The 24,795-nt window shown below is 48.7% G+C and overlaps 11 protein-coding genes across 11 annotated transcripts; 7 read left to right on the top strand and 4 right to left on the bottom strand.

Moving 5' to 3' along the window:
• Positions 1–377: 377 nt before the first annotated feature.
• On the top strand, positions 378–1,606 carry N7484_011573 (zinc-dependent alcohol dehydrogenase family protein; the record flags this gene model as incomplete). Its single annotated transcript, XM_057121960.1, has 4 exons — positions 378–536; positions 597–986; positions 1,055–1,501; positions 1,562–1,606. The coding sequence occupies 4 exons, from the start codon at positions 378–380 to the stop codon at positions 1,604–1,606; spliced, it is 1,041 nt and encodes a 346-aa protein (XP_056967714.1).
• Positions 1,607–2,048: 442 nt separating this feature from the next.
• N7484_011572 (putative raffinose synthase protein Sip1) lies at positions 2,049–4,966 on the top strand (the record flags this gene model as incomplete). Its single annotated transcript, XM_057121959.1, has 2 exons — positions 2,049–2,246; positions 2,330–4,966. The coding sequence occupies 2 exons, from the start codon at positions 2,049–2,051 to the stop codon at positions 4,964–4,966; spliced, it is 2,835 nt and encodes a 944-aa protein (XP_056967713.1).
• Positions 4,967–5,221: 255 nt separating this feature from the next.
• Positions 5,222–7,297, top strand: N7484_011571 (tyrosine--tRNA ligase MSY1; the record flags this gene model as incomplete). Its single annotated transcript, XM_057121958.1, has 5 exons — positions 5,222–5,544; positions 5,632–5,785; positions 5,846–6,132; positions 6,188–6,533; positions 6,584–7,297. The coding sequence occupies 5 exons, from the start codon at positions 5,222–5,224 to the stop codon at positions 7,295–7,297; spliced, it is 1,824 nt and encodes a 607-aa protein (XP_056967712.1).
• A 363-nt stretch (positions 7,298–7,660) lies between these two features.
• On the top strand, positions 7,661–11,530 carry N7484_011570 (mismatch repair ATPase MSH6; the record flags this gene model as incomplete). Its single annotated transcript, XM_057121957.1, has 5 exons — positions 7,661–7,990; positions 8,054–8,101; positions 8,159–8,336; positions 8,393–10,785; positions 10,841–11,530. The coding sequence occupies 5 exons, from the start codon at positions 7,661–7,663 to the stop codon at positions 11,528–11,530; spliced, it is 3,639 nt and encodes a 1,212-aa protein (XP_056967711.1).
• Positions 11,531–12,372: 842 nt separating this feature from the next.
• On the bottom strand, positions 12,373–12,929 carry N7484_011569 (putative histone h1.3.; the record flags this gene model as incomplete). Its single annotated transcript, XM_057121956.1, has 2 exons — positions 12,373–12,711; positions 12,798–12,929. The coding sequence occupies 2 exons, from the start codon at positions 12,927–12,929 to the stop codon at positions 12,373–12,375; spliced, it is 471 nt and encodes a 156-aa protein (XP_056967710.1).
• Positions 12,930–13,349: 420 nt separating this feature from the next.
• On the bottom strand, positions 13,350–14,279 carry N7484_011568 (uncharacterized protein; the record flags this gene model as incomplete). The annotated part of the gene is made up of 3 exons (XM_057121955.1): positions 13,350–13,771; positions 13,855–14,013; positions 14,069–14,279. The coding sequence occupies 3 exons, from the start codon at positions 14,277–14,279 to the stop codon at positions 13,350–13,352; spliced, it is 792 nt and encodes a 263-aa protein (XP_056967709.1).
• A 226-nt stretch (positions 14,280–14,505) lies between these two features.
• Positions 14,506–15,699, top strand: N7484_011567 (glutaminyl-peptide cyclotransferase family protein; the record flags this gene model as incomplete). Its single annotated transcript, XM_057121954.1, has 1 exon — positions 14,506–15,699. One exon carries the CDS (start codon positions 14,506–14,508, stop codon positions 15,697–15,699), a length of 1,194 nt encoding a protein of 397 aa, XP_056967708.1.
• A 272-nt stretch (positions 15,700–15,971) lies between these two features.
• N7484_011566 (YeeE/YedE family protein) lies at positions 15,972–17,026 on the bottom strand (the record flags this gene model as incomplete). The annotated part of the gene is made up of 2 exons (XM_057121953.1): positions 15,972–16,673; positions 16,739–17,026. The coding sequence occupies 2 exons, from the start codon at positions 17,024–17,026 to the stop codon at positions 15,972–15,974; spliced, it is 990 nt and encodes a 329-aa protein (XP_056967707.1).
• A 1,634-nt stretch (positions 17,027–18,660) lies between these two features.
• Positions 18,661–19,443, bottom strand: N7484_011565 (TNT domain-containing protein; the record flags this gene model as incomplete). The annotated part of the gene is made up of 2 exons (XM_057121952.1): positions 18,661–19,293; positions 19,357–19,443. 2 exons carry the CDS (start codon positions 19,441–19,443, stop codon positions 18,661–18,663), a joined length of 720 nt encoding a protein of 239 aa, XP_056967706.1.
• Positions 19,444–21,451: 2,008 nt separating this feature from the next.
• Positions 21,452–22,936, top strand: N7484_011564 (FAD-dependent oxidoreductase; the record flags this gene model as incomplete). The annotated part of the gene is made up of 2 exons (XM_057121951.1): positions 21,452–21,707; positions 21,762–22,936. 2 exons carry the CDS (start codon positions 21,452–21,454, stop codon positions 22,934–22,936), a joined length of 1,431 nt encoding a protein of 476 aa, XP_056967705.1.
• Positions 22,937–23,300: 364 nt separating this feature from the next.
• On the top strand, positions 23,301–24,737 carry N7484_011563 (uncharacterized protein; the record flags this gene model as incomplete). The annotated part of the gene is made up of 3 exons (XM_057121950.1): positions 23,301–23,825; positions 23,881–24,078; positions 24,129–24,737. The coding sequence occupies 3 exons, from the start codon at positions 23,301–23,303 to the stop codon at positions 24,735–24,737; spliced, it is 1,332 nt and encodes a 443-aa protein (XP_056967704.1).
• Positions 24,738–24,795: the final 58 nt, after the last annotated feature.

Raw genomic sequence — 24,795 nt, 5'->3', positions numbered from 1 at the left:
TTCTTATTTTGTGAATGAAACTTTTTTCATTGCTTAACTTTATTGAAGAAAATTACTGTGGATATCCCATGCCTCCGTGTCCACCCAAGCGCTTCGCTGGACAGAGCTAGGAAACGGGTCCGTGAGACTGGAGATATCTAACCGGGAAAAAAGTCACCGACCGGCCAATGGATGATTGAGTTTGTCCGACTAAGTAGTACGGAGACTTTTTTGGTTTCTTATTAATTCACCAAGTGGGCCGTCGCGAAGTGGATCCGGCCGCACATAACATCGTGACGTCAAACATTTTGTACAGATTATAAAAGAAACCACCATCCCTGTGATTTTTGTGAGATACAATCCATCAGATCTTGCTAAGCTTACTATCAATTCTGAAAATGGCTGCGACAAGCAAACAATGGGTGGTTGAGAACATGGACAATGGCTTCGATGGACTGGTCTATAAGGAAGCCTCGATCCCACAAATAGGAGAGAGTGAGGTGTTGGTGAAGCTTCAGGCAGCTTCGCTGAACTATCGTGATTTGATTATTCCCAAGGTAAGATCCTTGGGACCAACAACTGAGCATAGACCAGCGAAATAACTTCATTTCCGGCAGGGCATGTACCCATTCCCGACCAAGCTTCCCGTTGTCCCCGCATCGGACGGCGCGGGCGAGGTCGTTGGGGTCGGATCCAAGGTGACCGAGTTCAAGAAGGGCGATAAAGTAGCGACGCTCTTCAACCAAGGTCATCAGTATGGTCCAATCGACATTCCTGCCACACAAACCGGTCTGGGTGGTGTGATCGACGGCACGCTTCGCGAATATGGTATTTTCGCCGAGAAAGGTCTTGTCAAGGCCGCGAAGAACCTCTCCGCGATTGAAAACAGTACTCTTACGTGTGCTGCATTGACTAGCTGGAATGCCCTGTATGGCTTGAAGCCTCTGAAGCCGGGTCAATATGTCCTGGTGCAAGGCACAGGTGGTGTCAGCATGTTCGGCTTGCAGGTAAGTGCAAGAAAAATAGCAGCCATTTGCGATTATCATGCCTAATGAGTGATGTTTTGTGGATATAGTTCGCTAAGGCCGCCGGTGCGACCGTGATCGCGACCACATCCTCTGCATCAAAGGCTGAGAAGTTGAAGCAGCTGGGTGCGGACCACATCATCAACTACAAGGAGGATGAGAATTGGGGTGAGACTGCTAAGAAGTTGACCGCCGACGGTGCTGGTGTGGATCATATCATCGAGGTTGGTGGTTCGGGAACGCTCAAGCAGAGCTTCAAAGCCATCAAATATGAGGGAGTGATCAGTGTGATTGGATTCCTCGGTGGTGTCGACCCGAAGACCCAGCCTAGTGTTGTAGACACCTTGGGCCACATTTGCACCGTTCGTGGTGTGTACGTTGGTAGCAAGGAATTGATGAGAGACATGATTCGTGCCATTGAGGCCAACGACATCCATCCCGTTGTGGATGAGAAGGTGTTTGGTCTTGACGAGGCTCGGGAGGCGTACGACTACATGGTAAGCAATAGATCTCTGGTTCGGATCCATCCAATGAGTAGGCACTAACAAGATGCACAGTGGGCCCAGAAGCACTTCGGAAAGCTAGCTATTAAGATCAACTAAAGAGTGATCAATCACCTGCAGTAGTGAAACTTCCGCTTTGGACACGGAGACAAGCCGGGGCAAGAACCGTTTTGTCTTTAAAAGTCATTAATGTATTTCAGACTGAACGAAATGGACAAAAATGTACTCCGAGTATTCAAAATTTGAGGTGAATAAGTAGGTTGGCGGGATACGTAGACATGTACCTAGTAAGGTAGACAACAACCTTGAAAGTTGAGGTGGAAATACAGTTTGGGGGAGCTTCCCCGCCTTCTTTATCGTGGCTCACGAGTACTCTACAAACACCTCTCCCAAGAACAGTATTCCGAATCCGACCATTTGGATCCGAAACCAAGCTGCATAGTAATTCCCCAATATCCTTCTTAGCGCTGAAGCTACACTTCCCTTATCGAATTCCGGTTGGTTAGTTCTATACGCCTCTGATTACCCCTCCCAACCACCAATGCAGGTCAACACTAGAAATAAGACCTCCACCTTTCCCATTGTTGGACCTGCCGATCGCCTAAAACCATCTCAAACGACTTTTATTCGGCCAGCTCAAATGAGTCTCTTCGCTCGAGTAACATCTTACCCGCCCCTGGGGCAAGTGACCTGTCTGCAGCGAACGCCGAAGACATTGCGGCCTGAAAAAGTCGATGCGGTGAGTAAAGAAACGGATGCAACATCTCAAAAACCCCAACCAACTATATACTGTCCTGTGTAACATGCTGACTTTTGTGCCAGGTACGCTTTACTGTCGTCATTGAGTCCAGCACGTCACTCCCGCAACAATCGTGGGAAGCACAGATTTGGCATAACATCACCAGCTCCGAATGGAAAGACCTTCCATTACGCAAAGTTGGCTCCTCGCATGCACCACTACTGACAGGTAATGAAGCCGACTATAACTTCTATCGCTATGTGTTCTCAGGGGAGATTCCACTCCCAGCAGCTGGTGGTCATGCCAAATTCACAGTACGCTTCCGGACCAACCCTGACACCGAGTGGCAATGGGCAAGCCAACAGCATCCAGTCAATGATGGCGAGTTGGTATTCGCTCCCCAGTACTCGGAGCTTGAAAGAATATCATCATCTGATATCTCTTCTCTGAATGCGAAGGAAGAGATTGCGAAATATATCGATGGCCTCTCGTCTAAGGTGCAAGTTGAATCCCGTCGCAGTGACTGTCCGGGGTCTCTACTCTGGGCAGTATCTGGAGAGGCAAACGCGGCTCAAAATGGCGTTTCTGGTTTAACACAACTCGCACTCGGAACACCTTCATCTATGCTGAATTACTTTTCACTGGTGCGCATATGGAGCCCGTGGCTGGGTCCTCGGCATGGGAAGCACAAGTTTCATTTAACAGAGGATGCGATTCTGTGTTCTTTCTTGCGGAACGATGGAACAAATCTCCTTCTACTGGCCGTCTCAGGAATCAACGATGTCCTGACTACATTCAAGTCCGGCGAGAATGGTGAAGTACTGATCAATGTCAAGAATGATAATGAAGAGCTATCTCAATTTAATGTTCTTGCCGCGGTAGCAGAGGACTTTGAGGTTGCCATGTCTGCTTTGGTGTACGAGGCAAGAAAAGTGGTGAAACCATTTTCCCAATCTACCAGTGGCGCACTAGAGGAAGAGCCTCCGTCATCTCCCCTTGGGGATGATACAGTAATTGTCGAGAAGGATGCGAAAATACAGTGGCTCACCGAATGGTTTGATGGCCTCACATACTGCACTTGGAACGGTCTTGGCCAAAATTTGACCGAAGAGAAAATTCTGGGGGCACTAGATGCCTTGAAAAATCGTGGAATCAATATCGTCAATTTGATTATCGATGACAATTGGCAGAGCCTTGACAATGAAGGCGAGTCTCAATTCAAACGCCGTTGGAAGGAGTTTGAGGCAAATCCCAAGGCCTTCCCTCGAGGCCTAAAGCAGGCCGTTGAGACAATTCGCCAATCTCACCCTAAAATTCAGCACGTTGCAGTCTGGCACGCCTTATTGGGCTACTGGGGGGGTATTTGCCCCGACAGCGACCTTGCGAAGAAATATAAAACCAAAGAAGTCAAAGTGAAAGATCCTGCAGCTGGAGGTCCCATTGCACATGATATTGCAGACGGCGTGATTCTCGCCATTGACCCAGAGGATATTCAGCGCTTCTATGACGAGTTCTATGATTACCTTACCTCTGCCGGTGTGGACTCTGTCAAGACTGATGCTCAGTTCTTTCTCGACCTTCTCGATGATCCGCAGGATCGCAAAAGATTCATGACATCTTACCAAGATGCGTGGTCCATCGCTTCGCTGAAGCACTTTAGCACCCGTGCGATTTCGTGCATGTCATTGATTCCGCAGATGATATTCCATTCGCAGCTCCCAACAAGCAAGCCGACAATTGCGCTGCGGAATTCTGATGACTTTTTCCCAGAAATTCCTGCGTCTCACCCATGGCATGTGTTCTGTAATGCACACAATGCGCTTTTTACTCGATACCTCAATGCCCTACCTGACTGGGATATGTTCCAGACCAGTCATCCCTACGCATCTTTCCATGCAGCTGCCCGCTGCGTGTCTGGTGGACCTGTATACATCACTGATGAGCCGGGCAAGCACGATCTGGACCTACTAGATCAAATGACGGCGCCGACAGTCCAAGGAGGCACTGTGATCCTTCGTCCTAGCATCATTGGTCGCACAATCGATGTCTATCATGATTACAACGAGGGTCATATCTTGCGTGTTGGAAGCTACACTGGTTGGGCTAAGACTGGTAGCGGAGTACTGGGTTTATTCAACATCCACTCTGCCGAGACATCGTGCATGATCTCGTTAATGGACTTCCCCGGCGTACATGAGGACTCAAGTGGCCAGTACATCATCCGGGCGCACACAAGTGGCAAGGTGACAGAGCGAATGCAGCCGCGGGCGCAGAATTCTCTTGTGTCCGTCGTTTTGCAGGAGAGGGCGTGGGAGATTCTCACAGCATACCCGACCCAATCGTTCACAATCAAAGGAAGCAATACTTCCGGCGAGAGCCAGACTCATGTGGCTGTTCTTGGTCTCCTTGGGAAGATGACTGGTGCCGCTGCTGTGATTAGTTCGGAAATCTCTATTGTTCAGAATGGTCGTCTTCGAGTTGACGTTCATTTGAAGGCGTTAGGGACCCTTGGCATCTACTTATCTTGCCTTAAAAGCCGAGAAATTGCCCGGGACTTCATGGTCATGATCCTTGGACAGCCAGTGCCACAGAAGACTATCTGGAAAGAAGGTGGGGAGGATAGCCAAGTGCTGGCGATTGATGTTCTTGCGGCTTGGAAAGCCATGAAGCTCGACAGCGGATGGAGCAATGAAGCTTTTATCCAGATTTTTGTCAGCTGATTACTTGCATTAGAATATTTAGATCTCGAGATTCGATTGTTATATTTCATCAAGATCATAAATTGGGAACCAAATTATCTAAGAATCTAAGATTGTTGATCCGTTCGAGTATATTCCCATAGTAAAGGATGCGCCGCATCAACAATGTTCCGACTCCTTATCGGAGTGATTATCGGCGTTGCGGACAATTTCAATCGCTCCCCAAATTACAATTGCGAGCTCCGTTGCAGCTAATTTCAGTCAGAGATCAGCTCAATGCAGTCCCGGTCGGTCCCGCTCCTTCGAGCGCAATGGTACAACCCCCGTGCCCTGCAACCAATGCCACAAGGAGCACGCAGCTTTTCTCAAGCGGCGCAAACAAATCCACTACTCCGCGAACTCCGTCGTCCCGTGTCATTGTCCCAGCACCCCGAGCGTCTATTACAGCAGCAACAACGATGCATTACACAAAACTATCTGAAGCGCATAGAAGATGGCAAGAAGGAATGGGCGAAGCACGCTGAAGAGATCAAGGCGGGCAAGAGGAAGAACTTCGCTGCTCATTTGGAAGAGCGAGGGCTATTGCATGATGTTGTTGGGTAAGTGAGACAATGGATTTACCTTGAATCAGTTTCATGACGCTATATGAAATTGGAGAAAATTTGTCGCTGACCTGTGGATCTCAGAGAGCGCGAATTACTACACAAGGTATTCACAGAAAAGCGGGCCGGAATCTACGTCGGAATCGACCCTACAGCGCCCTCCATGCATGTCGGCCACATGTTGCCGTTCATGGTCTTGGCCTGGGGATATGTCTGGGGTCTTCCGGTCACATTCCTGGTGAGTTTTGCATATATGTCATTTAGGAGCTGTATTGGATCTTAGACTAACTCAGTATAGTTGGGTGGTGCGACATCTCGAGTTGGCGATCCCACCGGCCGGTTGAAGGGACGAGAGCAGGTCCACACCTCAGTGCGAAAGGCGAACATGGCGAGCATGCATATGCAATTGAAAAAGTTGGGCTCAAGCATCGAGCAGTATGGCAGGAGGCATGGCTATGAGCGAAAAATGATTTGGAAACGGGCTTTGGTCAACAACAACACTTGGTGGAACTCTACGCCATTTGTTGAGGTCTTGCGCGACCTTGGAGCGTATATGAGACTTGGCCCTATGCTTGGCCGAGATACGTGAGTCTTTTATTCTTGCGACTGTTCAGTTGTACCTTTCTGACGTGCTTTCCAGTGTCAAGAACCGACTGAATCAAGGCGATGGAATGTCCTTTGCGGAGTTCTCCTACCCACTCCTGCAGGGCTGGGATTGGTGGCACCTATTCCAAAAAGGAACCCAAGTGCAGGTTGGAGGGTCTGATCAGTATGGAAACATTCTGTTTGGAATGGATGCGGTGAAGTCTATTAGTCGCAACACCGCCAATGAACAAGTTCGAAATCCTCTGGACTCAGAGTTGGACCGACCCATCGGTTTTACCACGCCGCTGTTGACAGCGGCGTCGGGTGAGAAATTTGGAAAATCAGCTGGAAATGCAATCTGGCTCGATAAAGACATGACATCGACCTTCGAGCTGTATCAGGTAAGCTCACATTTTGCGGTCGTTTAATATCTGTCTAACTCTGGGTCTAGTTCTTTGTTCGCACCCCTGACGACACAGTAGAGCGCTATTTGAAGCTGTTTACCTTTATTCCTCTGCCCGAGATCGCTACTATTATGGAGGAACAGAACACTGACCCTTCCAAGAGAGTTGCTCAGCATCGCCTGGCCTATGAATTCGTGGAGCTGATCCACGGTAAACAAGAGGCGGATGCTGTATCCCTCCAACACCGCCAGCTCTTCCGTTCAAGGTCCTCAAAGGGCGAACCTTCACCTATGCCTCGGAGCTCCAATCCCCCTCCGGGCCATGCTCAATCGCCTATAGCCGGATATGCCACCCCCCAATCCGGCAACGCTTATGCTCCTCAGACCAACTTTGCCAACATGCCTAGCGCCAAAGTGATTCTCCCGAAGTCCCTGGTCTACAACCAGCCATTTAACAAGATCCTTTGGTCGGCCGGGCTTGTCGCATCCAAGGGTGAGGGCCACCGAGTGATCCTTAACAACGGTGCTGCTGTGGGTAGCCGTCCTGGAGATAGCGGTCCAATGTCCGATGATCTCGCCTTTACTCCTATCCGGCCCTGGGCTGCGGAAAAGACACAAGAGTTTATCCTCGACGAAAAACTTCTCATGCTCAAGTTAGGAAAGTGGAAGTTCAAGATGGTTGAGATTGTTAGTGACGAGGAGTTTCGCGAAAAGGGACTAACTGCGCCTGGATGGCAACAGTCGCCTGATCCCGTGCAATAAGCCTGGAGCTCCTGGAATAACATCTCCGCTTTGTAGTTTTAGTTATATTTCTATATGTAGCGTATAGCATCTGTATATTATCTTGCATTGTGAATTAATCAAAACATTTTCTGCATCATTTTTGGGCGCAATACTGTAAGGAGGTGGTAATACGTAGGACCCGCCGAGACACCACTTTACGCGTCGACGCGCGATCCGCGCCCTCGGGCTTTATCTCCTATCACTTTCCAACAATCCCCAAGCTGAACTCCATCCGAACAATTCCTATACCCCGTCGATGCTTCAAGTGGACTTCTATATGCGCATTCTATAGCCCTCAATTGCCCTAATTGCATCCTTTGCATAAATAGCGAATTACCAACAATGGCCAAGGCCGATGCCTCATCGCCCACCGGGACGCCGCCCTCAACTGCGCTGAAGCGAACGACTTCCAGCACCCAAAACATGAAAAGCCAAAAGTCTATTCTGGGATTCTTCCAGAAATCATCCCCTGCCACTCCCTCGTCTGCCAAACCCCGTGAACCTGCATCATCACCCGCCCAACGAGCCTCCGAGAACCGTGGTGCTAGTGCGACCAAACAAACACCTGGAACCCAGAAAAGAAGCTTCTCTAGTTTCGCGGCGGATTTGAGTCCTGTTCCAAGTAGTGATCTACCTGTTCCGGACGAAGATGAGGAGGATGCTGGCGTGAAGGTTAGTTTCAGCCGATTGTGCACCAGGCATTTCCGACGCTGACCAGTCTTTTTTTTTTTTTAGACAAAAGGCGATAAAGTACAAGACACCACAATGTCACCTTCTCGTCGGGTATGTAGAACTTCAGCAATTAACCTACAATGGCCTGATACTTACGATCCCCCTCAGGCCAAGAAGAAGCAGGTCAGCTACAAGGAATCCGATTCGGAGGGCGAAGAGGACGACGAGGTCATTTTCCGCCCGAGCCGGAAGAATGGCCGGGCTAGCAAAAGACAAAAGACCGTTGTGGAAAGTGACGAAGAAGAATTCCAAGAGCCTGCGGATGATGCTGGATACTCAGATGATGGTATGTTGTGTCTCGGAGCTAATGATTACCCGGTACTGTAACTGACTTGAACACAGAAATGGACGACTTCGTTGTTGCTGATGACTCGGATGAAGACGCTGCACCTGCACCGAAGCGTAAGAGACCAGTCACTCAGTCATCACGCAAGACTTCGAACCAATCACCATCTGCACCACCTCCACCAGCTGACGATGACATCGATCTCGACATTCCCGAAGGATCAACCAGCACTGCTCAACAATGGAAGTTTGACCCCGAAAACACTGTGCCTCGCAAGGAGCGTGTTGCGGAAGCGAAATCGAAATCGAAAGCTCCGGCTAGAAAAGAGAAGGCCCATGTCAAAGAGCCCGAAGACCGATATCCTTGGCTTGCGAATATCAAAGATATTGACGGTAACCCTCAAGGACACCCAGAGTATGATCCTCGAACCATCTACATTCCCCCTCTGGCCTGGTCCAAGTTCTCGCCATTCGAAAAGCAGTACTGGGAAATCAAGCAGAAGTTTTGGGACACCGTAGTCTTCTTCAAGAAGGGAAAGTTTTACGAGCTGTACGAGAATGATGCCACCATTGGCCATCAGCTGTTTGATTTGAAACTTACTGATCGAGTCAACATGCGCATGGTTGGTGTTCCGGAGATGAGTCTGTCTCACTGGGCAAATCAGTTCGTGGCCAAGGGATTCAAAATTGCACGTGTTGACCAGTCTGAATCTGCTCTGGGCAAGGAAATGCGTGAGAGAGATGCGAAGAAGGGCGGTAAGGAGGACAAAATCATCAAACGTGAGCTGGCATGCGTTCTCACAACAGGTACCCTCGTCGAAGGGTCGATGCTCCAGGATGATATGTCTACCTACTGTGTTGCTATTAAGGAGGCTATTGTGGGTGACCTCCCCGCATTCGGTATTGCTTTTGTTGATACAGCGACAGGTCAATTCTTCATGTCTGAGTTTGTAGACGATGTGGATATGACCAAGTTTGAGACCTTTGTTGCCCAGACCCGCCCTCAGGAATTGCTGCTTGAAAAATCTTGTGTTTCGACAAAGACAATGCGCATTCTGAAGAACAATACTGGACCCACTACGCTTTGGAATCACTTGAAGCCGGGCAGGGAGTTCTGGGAGGCTGATATTACGCTCAAAGAGCTTGAAGCAGCAGAGTACTTCGTGTCTCAGGATGACGAGAACATCAAGGCTTGGCCTGAGACGCTTCGCCAAGCTCGGGAGAAGGAGCTGGTCATGTCGGCTTTCGGTGCTCTGGTCCAGTACCTCCGCGTCCTGAAGATTGACCAGGATCTAGTTACCATCGGCAACTTCACATGGTACGATCCTATCAAGAAGGCTTCCAGCCTGGTGCTAGACGGCCAGACTTTGATCAACATGGAAATCTTCGCAAATTCATATGATGGAGGTGCTGAGGGTACTTTGTTCCAGCTTCTCAACTGCTGCATCACACCTTTCGGCAAACGAACATTTAAGCAATGGGTTTGTCATCCATTGATGGACGCAAAGAGAATCAATGCCCGTCTGGATGCTGTTGATGCTTTGAACGCCGATCCAAGTATTCGCGACCAATTCTCCTCGCAGTTGACCAAGATGCCCGACTTGGAACGATTGATCTCTCGAGTCCACGCTGGACAGTGCAAGGCCCAAGACTTTGTCCGTGTTCTGGAGGGCTTCGAGCAGATTGATTACACTATGGGTCTCCTCAAGGAATCTGGTGCTGGCGAGGGTATCATCGGACAATTGATTTCCGGAATGCCTGATCTGACTGGGCTTCTGGGTTACTGGAAGACGGCCTTTGATCGACCCAAGGCCAAGGAAAATGGAATTCTCGTACCAGAGCCTGGTGTCGAGGAAGACTTTGATAATTCGCAAGCAGTCATTGAGCAGCTGCACAAAGATCTGGACAACATCCTCAAGAAGTCACGCCGTGATTTGGGCTCTACTTCCATCTGCTACCGCGACAATGGTAAGGAGATTTACCAGCTCGAAGTGCCTGTCAAGGTTAAGAATATTCCCAAGGACTGGGATCAAATGTCCGCTACCAAGCAGGTTAAGCGATACTATTTCCCTGAGCTCCGAAGCCTGATCCGTAAGCTGCAGGAGGCCCAGGAAACCCACAGTCAGATCGTCAAGGAAGTGGCGGGCCGCTTCCATGCTCGATTTGATGAGCACTACGGTACATGGCTCGCAGCTGTCCGCATCATCTCCCAGCTGGATTGCTTGATCAGTCTGGCCAAGGCTTCTTCCTCCCTTGGTCAACCTAGCTGCCGACCTGTCTTTGTGGAGGATGAACGAAGCGTTCTAGAATTTGAGGAGCTCCGTCACCCTTGTCTTCTTTCTTCAGTCGAAGACTTCATTCCCAACGATGTCAAGCTCGGTGGTAACAAACCCAACATCGATCTACTTACCGGTGCCAACGCCGCCGGAAAGTCCACCCTCCTTCGCATGGTATGTCCCCATTATGCTTTGTTGATTCCCCATACCGATCACTAACCAAATCCAGACCTGTGTTGCCGTAATCATGGCCCAAATCGGCTGCTACCTCCCCTGCCAATCTGCACGATTGACCCCAGTCGACCGCATCATGTCGCGTCTGGGAGCCAACGACAACATCTTTGCGGCCCAGTCCACCTTCTTCGTCGAACTATCCGAAACCAAAAAGATTCTCTCCGAGGCCACACCAAGGTCCTTAGTGATCCTGGATGAGCTAGGCCGCGGAACCAGTTCGTACGACGGTGTCGCCGTCGCACAAGCTGTGCTCCACCACATCGCCACGCACATCGGTGCAATGGGCTTCTTCGCTACACACTACCACTCCCTCGCTGCAGAGTTCGAGAACCATCCCGAGATCGCACCGAAGCGCATGGCCATCCATGTCGACGATACTGAGCGCCGCGTAACATTTCTATACAAGCTTGAACAGGGCGTTGCGGAGGGCAGTTTCGGTATGCATTGTGCATCTATGTGTGGTATCTCGAACAAGGTTATCGAGCGCGCGGAGGAGGCTGCTAAGCAGTGGGAGCATACCAGTCGCTTGAAAGAGAGTCTGGAACGCCGCAAGGGTGGTGGTTATGTTGGCCTTGGTTGGTGGAGTGATGTTGCCTGGGCGTTGCGAGAGTCGACTTCTGAGGGTGCGGACGAAGTTACCGACCTTGGCCTTGAGGTTCTGCGTAAAGCTATTGAGTCTCTTTAAAAGTAAATTGGTGGACATCTTGCCCAAGAGGGGAGTCTGTTATCGGATCTGTTTTCTTCGTTTTGCCATTTCGAACATCCGACTATCTTCATTATCTTGTCTGTTTTGTTCTGATATCTCAGGTTAAGGCGTGCGTGTACGGGATCTATTGATGGTATCTTCTAATGTTGAATTATATGTCTAAATTGGGTTTACAATACCTTCGAAGCCAGTATTCATACCTAAGAAGTTCTTCCTATGTGAAAACCGACCTGTAAGTCTCTTCTCATCAACATCTCACGGCTAAGGTGTAGAAGCCTACAGTATTAGGCAATTTCAGTTTTTACTCACTGAATTGATCAAGAATAAGAGAACCAATTCGTGGAAATTATCTAAGTAATTTTCTTAGCTTGAAACAAACGATTGGAAGGTCGTCTGGTGGAAGTGATAGGTACCTATCCTGTTTGTACCGGCAAGATTGACCCTTTGTTTACAGGCTAAATAGACCATAAAGTTTCCAATTGCGCTCGTTGGCTACAATGTTGACTACGACTATATTGGTCAAAGTAGACACAAATAGATTCTCGAATGCTAGCGTATATGCGAACGCAACTCTGCAAGGCTAAAGATGAAGTAACTGGGGATTCATGAGCACGCCGTAACTACAAAAGTGGTGACCGATGCAGCACGAAAAGGCATAAACAAAGCCACCGGGCAAACACGAAAAATGAAGTCCACATGAGAAAATCGAATGCCCGGAAAATAAAGCCCCCCATCTTGGCTTGAAAGGACGTGACAAAGTCTCTAGATAAACTGTGAGATGTTTTTGGCTGCAAAATGATGCGAGTAAGAAAGACTGTAGTCTAAAAGTCATCTGGAATAGACCCCAGGACGTCCTGCTGCTGTCCTTGCTCAGGCTCAGAAGATTCGGCTCGGACTAGGGCCTCGAACTCGGATTCATCGTCACTCCCAAGCTCGGGCTCGGCCTTGCGCTTTCGGGGGCGTTTGGCAGCAGGAGCCTTAGTTGGGGTAGCCTTGGCAGGCTTGGCGGGTTTGGCGGCGACAGGCTTCGTGGCCGGAGACTTAGATGGAATAAGGCCGTCTTCGATATTGGCCAGGAGCTTCTTCTTGGCTTTGGGAATCAAAACCTTAACACTGCCCTTGGTGAGACCGCATATCAGGGCAATCTGTTCGGCATCAGGCTAGTGAAAGCATGAGTCAGGTTATCGAACGTCTAGTATAAGTCAAGGGCAAGGGAGATCTAATTTTCATATCAAGTGTTACTCACCTTGGCATCTTTGTCTTGAACAACCGAAGCTAGGAGAAGAAGGCGGATCTCCGAAGCTGACATTCCAAGAAGGTCATCATGGGAGATCGTGGGCTTCTTGGCAGGAATCGTGGTCTTGGAAGTAGCTGACATCTTGAGCGAATTGATGGAGAGAAAGTTCGAGGTAATGAAATGGTTGTGAATCCAAAGGAAACCAAGAGAGAAAGATTCACGTTCGGAAGGGTTGAACTGTGATCAAGAAGTTTCTTGTAGTAAAGAGGTTGGAAGGTAAAACTAGACCGATTTTAAGAAGGACGTGAGGAGATGGACGACTATCACAATGAAAGAAAAGGAAACCGACAGGAAAGTGACTGAAGAAGGTGAAGTGTGAATGTGATATTTTCTGCTCCAAAATTTTACCAATAGGTAATGAGACGGCATATAGATCGACCAGACGATTAAAGAACGAGTAATCTCTTTTATGTAGGCTTCAGTCCTGGTATCATACATTTTAACTTCAGCTGCCAGTAAATATCATACAGTTATAGCCAAAAATCTGACATCTTTTATCACCTAACGCTTGCTCGGCCCTGGTGTTTTGCCTTGGATGCGCTGGAAGATACTTGGCCAAACTTCAGGATAGAATGCCGAAGACTGGCGTCCAGGTTGGCTGTGATCGCCGGTATAGAACTGGGTCGGATGTTTCCCCATCCACCAGGGCCTCTCAGCCGGCTTTGTATTGCGGAAGACGACTGGACGCAATCCATGCTTGTCTGGTATGAGATCACCAACACGCACTTGAATTGTCCGAGGGATAGTGTTGAACCGCATGGTGTTCAGATATAGGATTGCTGTTGGCGGTAGATCCTTAGCATAATGAATTGCCGCTTCACGGGATCTCCGGGCAAAAGCAGGGAGAGCCAGATGAACAAAGTTGACATAGGGTGCTGATGTAAAAGCAACAAAAAGCATGGGCATCGCACCACCGGCAATCACTGTGTACATACTGGTTAATGCCAGGTTCGTTCTCACATGCAGCCAGGAATGCCAAGACAGAGAAAATTGAGATATGACATACCTAGTGGTGTAATATACCATTCATTCTCATCGTTGTAACAAGATGGTGCCACGATTAAACATGCAGCACCAAACAGAAGAATGGTAGATACCCGTAGCATGCCTAGGAACATGGCTCGGCCAGTTCCTCCATAGTAAACCAGTATACGTTCCGGTGGCCCTGCAAGTCTCCTTTAGCATGTAACCTATGGAACTGTGCCAAGGGAACCAAGTACCTCTTCTAAGGTTTGTTTTGGAAGGACTCGGGTTTGGTACTCGTGCCGATGTTGAGTTCAGTTCTTTGGGTTCTGGGGTCGCTGGCTCATGGCGCTTGGAGGGTCGGGGGACTTGGGATTTGAAGCGAGCCCATATTTGACTTCGCAAGTCCCGTTGGACTCTTTTAGGAAGCGCCGCGCGCAATTGAGGGTGGAGGAGAATATGTCGCATGGTGTTGAGAAAGTTTGGAGGTTCTTCCCCGAGCGGAAAGCGGTGCTGGGCGACGATAACGACCGCGACCGCCTTGGCATTCCTTCTATTTGGACCCAAAGGTCGTCAACTCCCTCTGTTCCATTGTCCTTATTCCCTGAAGTGCCGGGCCAGCTTAGCACTCTGGCTGTGCACTATTATCACTTTACGAGCCATGAGCTTATAGCAACCCGGCCGTCCCATCGTCATGTCTTTGACTTCTAGCCTATGTGGCCATTTCGTACTCCTATGCCTCGGCTTACTTCTTATGCTACGCCCTGGACAAGCATACGAAGGACTCACTGATGAGACATTGAAGGCATTGCCACGACCGAGTCAAGAATTTGATATTCATAATGGTGCTATTTTGTCTCCTATCCTTCAGACCCGGGTCCCTGGCACCCCCGGCCACGATGCGGTCCTCGATCATCTAGTCAACTACATCCGAACGACCGTGCCCAAATGGGAGCTCGAGCTTCACAATTCTACGTCGAAAACACCTGTATCTCATGGTAAAGAGGTACCGTTTGTCAACATTATCGCATACCGTGATCCTCCAGGCGCCCCGGTCGGAGACGTTGAACGTCTCACATTAGTCGCACACTATGACAGCAAGTTGACACCAGAGGGTTTTATCGGCGCCATTGATAGTGCCGCGCCATGCGCGATGATAATGCATGCAATGCGCACTATCGACGCCGCGCTGGAGAAGAAATGGGCTGCCATGCGGGAGAAGGGGATGGACCCTGCATTCGAGGAAGAGGGTGGAATCCAGGTGCTTTTCCTTGATGGCGAAGAAGCATTCGAGCAATGGAGCAGTACTGACTCTCTTTACGGTGCCCGCTCTTTGGCAGAAACCTGGGAACAAGAAATGAACCCAGCCATGTCCACATTCAAAACAAAATTATCCTCTATTTCACTCTTCGTTCTGTTGGATTTGTTGGGTTCCAAGAGTCCCAATATCATGTCCTTCTACCAGACTACTCACTGGGCCTACCAAAATATGGGTAATCTGGAACAACGCTTGAGGTCATTGGGCCAATTTAAGTCCTCGTCAACCGACCCATGGTTCATTGATACATCCAAAAATTCGAAGCAGGTCGTTTCCCAGGGTGGTATCCAAGACGACCACATTCCTTTCCTGGCGCGAGGCGTAGATATTTTGCATGTTATCGACTTTGTGCCATTCAAGGGATTTTCGTCCGTGTGGCATACTATAGATGATGATGCAGAGCATCTGGATATGAATACGGTGGAGGACTGGACCCTACTTATCACCGCTTTTACTGCGGAATGGATGGAATTGGAAGGTTTCCTTGGTCATTCAGGAACTGTGAAAGCTCGCAGGGACGAGGACCTTGACGAGGAAGCCATCCGTCTGAACAGGAAGACCGAGTTGTAAGCCTTCCCCGCTCCTTGCCGCTTCTTGGGCTTTCGGTTTTGCTTTTATACACTTGATACCCCTATACGCCAGAACCCAGACTTATATCTCACGCCTCGCATGAATCACGCTGATTCTCGTACACAGTTGATGATTGAAGAGACTTGTAATTTTTATTTCGGCCATGCAGCCTACGCATTACGCATATCATCGTTATTATTAGATACACCCCAGCCTTGGAACAATTATTCTATACACCATCATCTCACCGTACTTATCTTTCCAATGCCCATCTAGAACATGTTTCCAAGCATGTACCCGCCCATCGTTGCAAGTCCCCAAGTAGGCTGGAAAATTGCACGCAAGATTGCCGGCCCAGGACACACTCCCCTCAGGCCCCAAGCAATTCCAAATGCCACCGCACCTGCAACGAATCGCCAGTCAATATCAGCCGCCGTGGCTGCGGGAAGTCTCCATTTTTCAGCGAGCGTAGGCTTTGTCTGTGATTTTTCTTTGTTACTTGTCTGACCGGGGCTGTTAGACAAATAGGTCACCATCGATGGACCGATGCCAAACACAATGATCAGTGCTAAGGAAGGATCAAAGCGAGTAAAATCCGTGAGAAAGGCAAAAAATCTCAGAACCTTAGCAGAATCGGCCATCCCAGATATCAACAGTCCTAGCCCAAACTCCAGTCCGGCAAGATAAGAAAACAATGTTCTTGATTCCTCGGACCGTGTAAATACTTTCGGCACAACAAAGAAATTTGTAATGCTAGATAAGATCAAAGCACCAGACATGAAAGCCAGCTCTGCTGCCGATGGGTAAATGGGAGTATAGCAAGGACCCATCTCACACGATGGGATGCCAGATCCCCCAATGAAATTGGCCGTGATCAGTGCCGTGGTGAAAAATAGAGCCGTCGCAATCAACGAACGAGGAGACAAGCGTGATAAGCCACAGAGCATATGTCCTGAGGTACAGCCGCGGCCATTCTGAAAAAACAAAGCAACAACCGTCAGTGTTCGTGATCACCATTCGTCAAAGAAAAAATAGTTACCTTTGTTCCCCAGCCCAGCAGAACACCTACGCCGAATGTTGCAGCCACAGAGGTCAAGGAATTAGGTGCAATAGGGTAATTGGGGATGAGCGAGGGAGCCATCATCCACACAGGGACGATACTGGACACCAAACCCGCTACAATAGGCACATTATCCTTGCTCGGGTGAAGTATAGACCCCGAGACTAGAGACGAGATACCAAAGACAGCACCATTGTGAAAGAGCAGCCCCGAAGAGCCCTGGTAGAGCAGCAAAGCACCCAGCGTTGTATGAATCGGCGTGAACATGATGCGTGTCGGAGGAGAGTAGTGGGTTGAGAATAGACTTTGACGGGAAGTTGGGAGGTTGATGTCATGGATATGGGATGTCGTCAATATCCCCAATTGGGCAACGAAAAACGATAGACTGTCAACAGTTTGACCAGAGTGTATGGCAGGATATACAATAGGAGTAAAAGCTGAAAACGATTGCTTGCCTCATTATTCTGGCGACATCGATGGAATTGCCCGATCCGGGGACCATCATGTGGTCCCCGATCAGGAACCCGCATCCCCGATGTGGATCTGAAGAAAAGGGGATTGGAACCTTGGATTGAATTCGAGGTATTCGGCTAATCCTAGGCCAGATTCCAATGACGGGATTGAAGGTTCGAGGCTTGTTTTATCCCTGGTTACACAGGAGCGCGTGGAGACAGGGGTCTTGCACAGGTATCCTTGGATATTGTTTAATGCCCGAAGGCAAAGGTAGATCTATTTCAATCCGGGCTTGGTCATCCACGAGAAGTATGCAATCATCTACAATGCAGCTGTCGATCCCAATATTCCAAATATCCTGCTCTGGCGTATATGGCCATTGCTCATACCGGATGTGAGGCTAAGGTAGCGAATTTCTCGATTGGTGTGCTGCCGCTTTATGAGGCGCAGACAGCGTTCAATGAATGACTACTCGGGGCTCCGGGAGCACCCTGGGCTTGCTCGCCGAATACTTACGTACTTCGTAAAGCGCCCAGCCTTCGTGATCCTGTAGCAACGCACGGACATGATCGACGTTCAGCCTGAAAATCAAGGCCTAGAAATGGATCATTACTTAGTATCTACTCTGCGGTGTCAGGGATGTTGAAGTAGCGCTATCCACTATAAATACATTTGACTTCGGACTGGTAATGCCAATGCCAATGTTTGCTCTTTCTGAGTTCCTCTCTTCAGAATCTTGGCATGAAAACTCCGCACCTGCAAGGCTCAATCAAGCTGAAGGTAAGACAGGTATCCCTTGCATGATGTGAGACAGGTTCGCATGGACCTCGGAAGGTTCTTTTATTAATTCCGAGAACTACTCTATTTCCTGCATTGGCCATCTCTATTTAACTTCCGACAAGTCTCCGCCCGCATTCCTGATTGGCCCGCCCATTTGCTCTGCCCCTAGTTTGATTGATCTAATCAGTAATTGCTACTAACTGCTGCTGGCACTACTTGCGGCTCCAGCTACTTAATTCCGAGCAATTGGCCATTCACAGCTTTCTCATCGCCCGCAAGCGGTTGTGGCGCCTTGATCGTCTGGACCGCGCCCCAATCGCGTCACCGTACTTCTAGAAAATGAAAAGAATGCGGACGTGAACCAGCATTATATGTGGTCCACCCTTGAGATGGTCTTCAACTTAGTATAGATAAATTTACAACCTTCATTTGCACATCTATTAATCAAGGATACCATCTCTTATTGATCGAGTGTGCTATTTGAGCAACAGTATTAATTAATTGCTGAATTGCTGGAAACACGCAGTCCAATATTTACTGTCTTTTTCTATCATTCGCTAGCCACCAATCAAATACATTCACCTAATTCCCAGCGTACCTATTTGAGAAAAGAATTATTGCCCCAAGAGTCTATCTCTCTGCCAGTTGCTCAATATTACCAAGCCTATTTATGCCGATGCAGAAGGTCCTGTTGTGTAATTATTAGAATATTCAGACTTGTCATCATACTCCTCGGGCGACAATCTGCGCAGATAACCACCAGCCAACAACTCCTTAACACTCTTGTACGACAGTAACTGCGTACCCATCCCCGGCTGCTCAAACCACGGAGCAATAGGTCCCAGTCCCACCTCAAAACTCTTCGTCACCTGGTACACATAGTAGTTGTACGGGTAATCACCATCAAATGTGTTAAGGTTGCTAGGAGGCAGTGAACGCTCTATGTAGGGCGCGCCCAAAGGAGCCAAGAAAGATCCGTACTCGGAGCCAAAGCGATCGAGCTTCTGTCCAACAGGAAGAGTGGTGTTGCCTAGGATGGCAGCACCGGCATGGGTGACAACAAAGCCATTCTTGGGAGGATATTCATATGAATCGGATGAGTTTGTGGACCCAGCCCATTTTTCCAAGAATTGCACTGGGCATAAGTTGCCGAATCGCTCGTAGGTTCGTAGCTCGTTATGGAGAGGGAATTTCTTTGGCGTTGTGACGGGTCCAAGGCGGTAGTCTCCACAAACGTAAGTAGTGTTTGTTGAGGTGATTCCTTTGCAAGGGTCTGGGTAGCAGCGCTCGGGAATTTTGTACTGTGTACAAATCTCGTTAGATCCTCGCTGAATGGAAGTAGAGAAGGTAGGAAGTAATCATACATCACCAGAGGCCCCTTTTACATGAGGCAGTGCAGTGATAGGTGCGGCCAGGGTGCTGAGCACCGCAAGGGCTGTGGTAAACTTCATGTTGGTAGAGAAATTGAAGCGTAGTAAGTGTACCACGACGATCCGGGGGGATTCAGCCAGTTACTTAAGTAAATTATCTTTTGGCCTGGCTAAGGGTTCAGATCTTGTGCTGATTGAAGCTAGTGAATCGGTGTATTATAGCTGGATACCCGCCAAGACCCCTTTAGACCAACCAGAAGATATTCGGATGGGGCATTTGGAGATTTTGTCGATCAGATATCGTATTTGGTCAGATTTGGTATCATTCTTATGGAGAATGTCCACTCAAGCTGAGCCGTGACCGAAAAGCGGGACTGGAGGCTTCTCACCGCAGCTCAGCTCATCTTCCGGCTCCAATCATGGTACTCTTGGCATTCACAGACAATACCTGGCTGAGACACTCAGTCTCTGTACGACATCATCCATCAGTAGTACTGCTGTCAGAGGAGATGCCGACCGGACCGATCCGGCCCTCTTGTATGATTGCTTTTCTGTTCCTGAACCCCGAAAAGGTGTGGCCAATAACCGAGCGTTGTTCTTACGCCAAGTGGAGTACGCTAAGGTGATCGGCGCACTATCGAAGGCCTGTCGCGCTTTCCTGAGATTGGAGACTCGCCCCTCACACGGTATGTTAAGCCTGAACAATTCCCACGTAAGAGATTTGCATCAAGACAGGATTCGATTGTTTGTTGTTTACTCAATTCACCTAATTGGTGAATACTAGAGAAGCCATGGAGTGGGCTCGGTGGAGTATAGATTGATAGTGCTAGGTCTCTGAACACGAGATCTTGAGGGAATGGGGGTGGACAATGTGCGAATCACCGATGATCCTTTCTCTGATTTGATCCCTCTTTGCCGAACTCATTTTATCGAGAAAAAGCGCGCCTGCCTTGTGCCTCGGACTAGTAATCCACATCACTCTGATAGGGCTGGAATTCTTTTACTTGAAACCAGCAGACAATGCCGTCCGGCCTTGATGGCGTCCCCTCCAAGGAACTTCAATGGTAACATACTCCTGTCACCCTTCATGCCCCTCATCTCCACACCAAAACCCTATACTACCCCAGACTTTAGGTCCACCAACTCGTGAATCTTGCGACTGGCTGCATTTTACGTGCGTCTTGAACAATGATCGAACGGTGCTTCTACAGCCGCTCACTGATGCGGAGGTTGAGTTGGAGCCGAATTGGCGGTTTTACCTGTTGCCTGACAGAATGAAAAGAGCGCCCGATTGCGGCGCGATTGTGACAGACCTTGCAGCTCGGGGCATGCAAGATCAGGGCCGTGCCGAGGAAGATCTAGGCGTCTCCCATATTGAACACACGCGTTATGTATGCCTCGTAGCTAGGCCTGTCCTTGATTTTGGGAAGACCCGATAACGATGGATGCTGTGACTGAGCATGGCCAGCGTCACCAGGAGAGAATGTGTGAATGCTATTTTAAGTCAGGACAACGGCAAGGCCATTTTCGTCATCAGATGTATTCTTTTGGCGGCTTTGGATGTGACATAACAGCAGAGCCAGACCATCGAACCTTCCCCCTTGAGTAGCCCCCGGGCAATATCCACACTGATACGAGATTAGAGTGCGCAAACACGTCTTTTGAGACACATAACCAGATCCCTGAGATAGCTTCTCAAGAGTGGGTATTTCTCGAGTTGAGTACTGAGAAGGGTTTTGCGATTCATTGTTTGGCTGGTTTGCGTAGAGTACACAATCAGTTCAAGGGCGCATTGCTCGGAGGATGGAAGATTGACTGCTTTGTATTGCGGTGTATCAGAAATCGTACAACAAAAATGGAACTGAGCGATCCAATGCACTTATAGCAATGGAAGGTGCTTTCCCAAAAATCGCTCATTCCTGTGGACTGCTGGGACCTGCATTCTTTCCTCTCCCAACCAATCCCTTGCAACGTTTCAAACCCAAAGTATCTTTATATTGCATCCTTTCTTTTATTCCATTCCTTACATCTCCACTAATGTGAACCTGCACATTCATCTCGTCATCCACAGCTTGCTCCACTCTACAGTATGGGTGTTCCCCATAGCTCAGTCGTTCACGACTGCTTGCTCTCGGCCGTGGGGAACAATTCCAATTTGCTCGCTTTCCAAGGCGACTTTATGTTTGCCTCAAAAATTCATCCCTACAATTTGGATTATCCCGTGGTCCCTACCGCCATCACTTATCCGCAAACTACGGAGCAAGTCGCTGAAATTGTCAAGTGTGCAGCAAATCACGACATCAAGGTTCAGGCTGTCAGTGGAGGCCACAGCTACGCCAACTATGGTGCGTCTTATCTAGTGAATTTAATGACAAGACTGACTCGCAATTGTGTTGCAGGCCTTGGAGGGAATGATGGTGCAGTAGTTGTTCATCTGAAAAACATTCAGCATTTCTCCGTTGACCAAGAGACTCACATTGCGACCGTTGGCTCCGGTACACTGCTTGGAGATCTTCACAACCGTCTCTATCATGCAGGTAGAAGGGCCGTCGCTCATGGAAGCTGTCCTCAGGTCGGCATGGGTGGTCATTTCACCATTGGCGGCCTAGGCCAGATGTCTCGCGAATGGGGTACGGCTCTTGATCACGTCGAGGAGGTTGAGGTTGTTCTCGCAAATGCCAGCGTGGTGAGAGCTTCCAAGACGCAGAATCAAGATATCTTCTTTGCCATAAAAGGTGCGGCAGCAAGTTTCGGAATTGTCACGGAGTTCAAGCTTCACACCCATGAAGCACCATCGGAAGCCGTTCAATACACATACGAAATCAATTTTGGTGATTTTGCTGAGAGAGCGCAGCTCTTTAAAGATTGGCAACATCTCATTGCAACCAAAAACCTCTCTCGGAAATTTTCCAGTGAACTTGTGCTTTTTCAAGGTGGCGCCTTGCTATCTGGCACATTTTTCGGGTCCAAAGAGGAATTCAATGCCTTCGGACTGGAAGAGCATTTTCCAATCAGAAATCGTGGCTCCATCTTGTACTTGACGGACTGGCTTGGCATGCTTACCAGCAAGGCTGAGGACCTCATCATCGCAGCCATGGGTGGCACCCCAGCGGCGTTTTACGCCAAATCGCTGCCCTTCACGCCTGAAAATCGCATAACAGATGAGGGAGTTGATGCTATGTTTAAGTATATTGCCAGTGCGAAAAAGGACACTGTCGCATGGTTTGTTATTTTCGACTTGGAGGGTGGTGCTGTGAATGACCACGCCGCAAATGCCACTGCTTATGCCCATCGAGAAGCTTTCATGTGGATGCAATCCTATGCAGTCAGCTTGGTTGGTCCTGTCAGTTCTACCACCAAGATGTTTCTTAATGGATTAAACGATGTGATCACTTCTTCTCGACCTGGAGCATACGGGGCATATCCCGGATATGTCGATCCATACATGAAAGATCCACAAAAGGCTTACTGGGGATCGAACCTTGAGAGGCTTCAGAAGATCAAGGCCAAGGTTGATCCAAAGGATATTTTCCATAACCCCCAGAGTGTGCAGGGGAGCCTCCATAGCCATTAGGAGCCCGCGGAAGCATGAGAGGCAACCATCCGAATGATCGCCACCAACGGAATTTTGTTTTATCGATACCCATTATCGTTAGCCCATGAGCAATTTTTCTTTAATTTGTTTTGATACCATGCATTTCAAAAGAAACTTGGATAATTGCCATCAAAAAATCCAGTTGCAAACTACTGTAGATGACTAATCTATGCACTCAATCCTCGGAATGTCAATCAATCAACGATCCCTGTCTTGTACACATGCACATTCGCTTTCTCATTCATTAAACATGGTATGTATTACGTAGCGATTTGGTCGAAGAATTAATGTGCAGTATCTTGTCTAGTCGAGGTCCGTTAGGCTCGTTTACAGATCTTCAAATATGAAACGCGCGGCGAGTTCAGACGTCGATACCGATACTCTGGCACAACGACAGTCAAGTCCGCAACCAGCGCCTTCCCTATACAGTCTTAGAGCTCCAGTTTCTCCCCCGCAAAGAAAACGCAAAGCTCAGTTTCAAGCCGTCGAAGCTTCTGGAAAGCCTTCGCCTAATTATGAGCACAACCTTGCTGCCATCGAGGCAGGTGAGATCGAAGTCGAGGACCATCTTGGCATATTCTCTACAAAGCTGCATCAATTTATGCGACCCACTTTGACATCTCAATCAATGCCTCATCTTCCTATCGCAGAATGGGTCGATCTGTACCAACGCAATGAGCATCCAGAAGGACGCCACTTTGTGATACACCAGCACGACCACCCCGTCGCTGGTCCCCACTACGATCTGCGACTGCAAATTTCAAAAACAAGCTCCGTGAGCTGGTCAATCATGTATGGGCTACCTGGCGATCCGAATAGCCAACGGCTAAACCGAAATGCAACGGAGACTCGAATTCACTGTTTGTGGGTACGTCATCACCTGCTGTGGATGAACTTGTTGCGTGGACTGATACATAGCCCAGAACCATCTCATCGAAACTGCATCCGTAAAGACTGGAAGTATGATTATCTGGGATACAGGAGAGTACGAAGTCCTGCCATATTATGCAGATAAATCCCTGCCCGAGACGGATGATTCGAGATCCGAAGAGTCTGATGATGCGAAGTCGTCGCAAGACTTTGCTTCGGATAGTACCAAGCTTCATGAAGCGTTTAAAAATGTTTGTATCAGTTGTTTCTTACTTGGTCATGATTTGCTAATTATAAATAGCGCAAAATCCGGCTTCGACTCCATGGAACCCGCTTGCCGAAGGACTACACTATCATGTTGCGAATGGATAAAACTACCGATTATGCAAGGCCAATTCGAAATGGGCCGAAGCGTCGTAGGAAACCTGTCAACTCCATACGCACGGCACCAAGAGCACCTTCCACGTCTGATTCTGATATTGAGCCTTCATCAGCGTCGGCGCAAGAGTCAGCTGCAGAACCACCAGAACCCGAAAATGCAGAAGCAACCCATTCTGATAATGATATCGATTTTCAAATTCAGTTGAACAATGCATACCCTGGCTCCACAAATACAATCGGTTCGATTCACCAACGTCGTTGGTATCTCAGCTTGGACCGAGCCAGTTCTGGTTTCGAGCCAAGCAACCAATCCAACGCGATCGGGACACCATTGTCGGCATCGAAGAAGAGATTATGGATTCGAAGTCTCGACAAGGTGAACACAATGCGCGGTTTCGACTCGTTTTATGTGCGTGGTCCGGAAGTCGAGAGGAGTATCGTGACGGGCCGTTTGGGGAAAGATGTCCTCGATGATGAGAAGGTGGAAGGATTTGTGCCCAGGCGAGGATGGCGACCTGTTCTGAATTAGAAGTACTAGGTTCATAGAGAAAAGACTTCGCGAAGTAAGATAAATTTAGCTAGAAATC

Source organism: Penicillium longicatenatum (genome assembly GCF_028827895.1).
Source record: "Penicillium longicatenatum strain IBT 33135 chromosome Unknown contig_7_segment0_segment0, whole genome shotgun sequence".
Taxonomy (NCBI): Eukaryota; Fungi; Ascomycota; class Eurotiomycetes; order Eurotiales; family Aspergillaceae; genus Penicillium; species Penicillium longicatenatum.
Note: the sequence above shows the minus strand (reverse complement) of the source record. Positions and strands in the feature narration are given on the sequence as shown.